The 3,740-nt window shown below is 35.2% G+C and overlaps 1 protein-coding gene across 1 annotated transcript in view; it reads right to left on the bottom strand.

The window, feature by feature from the left end:
* LOAG_16773 (CBR-HMR-1 protein) overlaps positions 1-3,740 on the bottom strand; it is a gene marked incomplete at its 5' end in the record, with an annotated part of 44,368 nt that overhangs the window by 34,177 nt on the left and 6,451 nt on the right. Inside the window, 10 exons of the mRNA XM_020449428.1 lie at positions 32-114; positions 398-598; positions 862-1,056; positions 1,180-1,289; positions 1,411-1,579; positions 1,897-2,149; positions 2,232-2,371; positions 2,529-2,682; positions 3,193-3,260; positions 3,483-3,650. Of these exons, the coding sequence (XP_020307055.1) occupies positions 32-114; positions 398-598; positions 862-1,056; positions 1,180-1,289; positions 1,411-1,579; positions 1,897-2,149; positions 2,232-2,371; positions 2,529-2,682; positions 3,193-3,260; positions 3,483-3,650 (1,541 nt within the window). The remainder of the gene's footprint in view (positions 1-31; positions 115-397; positions 599-861; positions 1,057-1,179; positions 1,290-1,410; positions 1,580-1,896; positions 2,150-2,231; positions 2,372-2,528; positions 2,683-3,192; positions 3,261-3,482; positions 3,651-3,740) is intronic.

Genomic DNA, 3,740 nt, shown 5'->3' with positions numbered 1-3,740 from the left:
AAATTCAGTAACAATAAGTATCAGGAAATACCTCCAGATCACGGTTTCATCGACTGCTCCAAATAAATTGTTAGCAAATATCGGTCCATTGTCATTAATATCGCGTAAATTAACCTGAAAAGTTGACGAAACAAATAAGAATTTGCGGAAAATTAAGCAATCAATTTGATATAATCAATAATTGAACATTTAGCGAACTATAAAATATAATACTTAGTTTGGAAGGATGAATGAAGAAGTAGAAGTACACATACTTAGCAGACAAATGCTTCCTGTACAGTTTACTTTGATTTTATTTCTGCAAAATTACGGTTAAAAAAATAGTCGAAAAAGTAATATAAAGAAGTGAATATTCTTATCAATACTGTCAATGTTTTTGGTTAAAAACACGCTTTACCTGCACATCAGCGTAGCCAATCAGTCCATGGCCATCATCGTCAATCGCTTGTACAATGAATTTCCAGACAGATACACCAGCTGGAGGATCACGATCCAGGGACCGTATTACTTCAATATTGCCGCTGTATTGGCCAACCCGGAAAAATTCGCCAACTCCTTGTCCTTCGAGACGATAAACAATCTTAGATGAATCATCTTGCTGAAACATATCGTTGTATCCTTAACATATTCAAGAGAAGCAATGTTTTCCGATGGAAAACACCTAACGGATATTTTGTTTGCAAATATTTCTGTTAGTTTATTTTTACCAAAACTAATTTCGAGTTCCAGACCGAAACTCCTCCTTTCTGAGTTAACCGGTAATCCCGGAATATACGGTCCTTTATTATAGCAGTATATCAAAACACCAAAAGTATTTCATGCAGAACATTGCATAGTTCTACTCAAAAATAATTACTATACCTTGTCAGCATCGGTAGCTTTGACAAAAAACAATATCTTCGGTACATCTCGGTCTTCTTCAAATATTGTGATCTCATATAAATCCTTTTCAAATTGAGGTGGATTATCGTTTACGTCATCAATGTATACATACAGATCCGTTGTAGCGTTGTGTTTACCATCCGTCACAAATAGTTTCATGTGATACACATTTTCCTGAAGAATGTAAAATATTTTCCAGTTGGATTAAAGCCATTAATTGAACAAAGCATGACATATTCCGGAAGTATAAAGTTGCTTCCGATAAAGTTTGCTTAGAAATTCCATCAAATTTTAGACCTTTTCATAGTCGAGTGGTTCTTTAACAAAGAGTGCACCGGAATCGGTCCGAACTCCGAATGGTATTCGCCCGCCGTACACAGCATACAAATCGTATTTAAGATTTGGTACTGTAACTCGCTTGCTTTAATTACCTTAATTAATTTGACAGTTCTGGACAGAATTCTAGATTTATCTATTAATGGTAAATGACTGATACTAATGTAGATTTCGGGGAGGGTAATAACTTACATCGATCCAAATCATACGCCTTCACAGTAATCACATCTTCATTGATTTCCGCATTTTCTGTAATTCGAGCCTCGTAACGACTTTGCTCGAAGTATGGAGCATTATCGTTGATATCTGCCACAAAGATTTGTACTTTAACGATATCTGAAGTAAATAAGAAGTAGAAGAACTGCAGTAAACTGAGGTGAATTTCCTTTAGCGTGGATTTCTTATATTTTTGACATTTGAAAATCAAAAAATTAAAATAATAGTAAGCCGAAAAGAAATGAATATGTTCTTCCCTAAGAATAGGTCAAGATTTGAAAGCTAACAAGTCCTGACGGCAATCACGTGGTCCTGAAGGTGGTCACCTCAAATTCTTCCCTAGGTAATGCGGAAACGAAATTAAAAACTTCACCAATTTTGAGATTTTGTCTAAAAGTAATCTATAAATCGTCTCTATCAGGTAAGCTTTAGAATAAAGACAAATAAAAATTAAGAGGGCACCTTTATTCGGTCCCGAAGCGCCGGGCAAACTTGATGGGACACTATCATGCGCTTCAACATCAAAAATGAACGAATCATTTTTTCTCGATCAAAAATCTCAAGTGGGTATATTCCACCAGTTAGTTCATCGATCCGGAACAGTCGTGCTGCTCCACTGTCACCATCACTAATGATCTGGTAACGCACTTCGGATTGTGGACCTGGGGAATCCGCATCCTCCGCTTTAACAACTGCTATAGGATTACCATTGTACCTATAACAGACGGAATGGTTAACAAAAAAAAAAAAAAAAAGAACTACCCATATAAAGTAAATTTTACTAAAAACAATATTACTTGGTAAGAAATTCTGTTGGTGTTTGTTCTTCTTCGATATTGCCCGTAAATAAATCAACTGTGAATCGTGGAACCACGTCATTCTTATCTCGTACTATAACATGGAACTGCTTGTCGGATGTTATCAAGCTGCGCATATCCTGCAATCAACATGAATTTCCATAACACATAAGGTTCGAATGTGAAGTGAATGAGATTGAAATTCCTCTATCATTAGTTCTTAAAACAAATGCGCCACTGTAGAAAAAAACTGATTAATTTTTAAAGCTCATCCAAATTTTGAAATTGATTTTCAACCATGGCTGTTATTGTCAAGGTATAATTCTGTTGCTGCTCATAATCCAATCCAACCATATTCCTCACAACAACCCAGTCTCGCCCATTTGTCTTTTCCAGGAATTCACGAAAATGCATATCGTGGTTAGTACCACGACTAGCACCATTTGCCATCCTGCAGTAAATTCAACTGAAAACTTACTGTTGATCATGAGATGAGAAGTTAAAGGATTATTAATCGGTTGTGAAGCCATTATGTGTTTTATTAAATTATCATCCATTTTTACCAGCTGCACAACCCTTTTTAATGATTCAAACCTTTCAGATAATTCCAGATACTTTGATAAGACATTCTTTCTACGGTTATATTCAGCATAAATGGCTGGCTGATAGCAACAGTTTAATTGAGAAGATTCAAATATGGTTAGGCAGGGAGTTAAATAGGTTTATGTGACGTAATATTACCAAAAAATCATTGCTATCAATGAATACTGCCGCTCCGATGTAATTTCAGAAAAAACAACAGACTGCATGGGACACCAACTTGAACGGCTACTATCAATGGAATATACCTAACAATCAAACTAATCATTCATTCAAACTGATGAAAATTATACAGGTACAGGTAGTTACCAAAACTAAGGAAAATCTGATATTATTAGAATAACTAATCAAAGGTACTAACTTGTAAGAAATTGGATTCTTTGGACCATCTCCTGGAATGGCCAAACATCGAAAAAGGACCGAATTAATCTGGAAAATACGAAACTGTGAGGAGAATGACGTATCATCAGTTAAAAATAAATATGTATGAAGTAAAATATTTTGAAGGTACATCTATCAATAACATTTCAAAGGATCTTTGTCTTCCCAATTGCTATGATAATTTCATTAGATTAATTGATCTTTTCAACGTCTCAGAAACTAGAAAACTCCCGAAGCTTCTAAGTGATATTTTTCAAGCCATTAACTTACAGGAATGTCTTCATCCACCGTAACTGTCGTCTTACAATCATCATTTGTTTGCCACTGCGGCGCACTTTGTTGCCTTTCATGGACATTCACAATAACTTGCACTGCACTTCGTTGCACAAGCGGTTTCCCGTTATCATCGGCTATGACGTTGAAAACAAAACGATCTTTCTAAAAAAAACCCAAAGTCTTACCAAAAAGTCCAAAAAATTCCATTCAGGAACTATAAATCAAAAAAAAAAAAAAAAAAACGAACAAGAA

The sequence above is a fragment of the Loa loa genome (assembly GCF_000183805.2).
Source record: "Loa loa unplaced genomic scaffold supercont3.18, whole genome shotgun sequence".
Taxonomy (NCBI): domain Eukaryota; kingdom Metazoa; phylum Nematoda; class Chromadorea; order Rhabditida; family Onchocercidae; genus Loa; species Loa loa.
The sequence above is the reverse complement of the archived record's forward strand: the minus strand, read 5'-3'. Positions and strand labels throughout refer to the sequence as shown.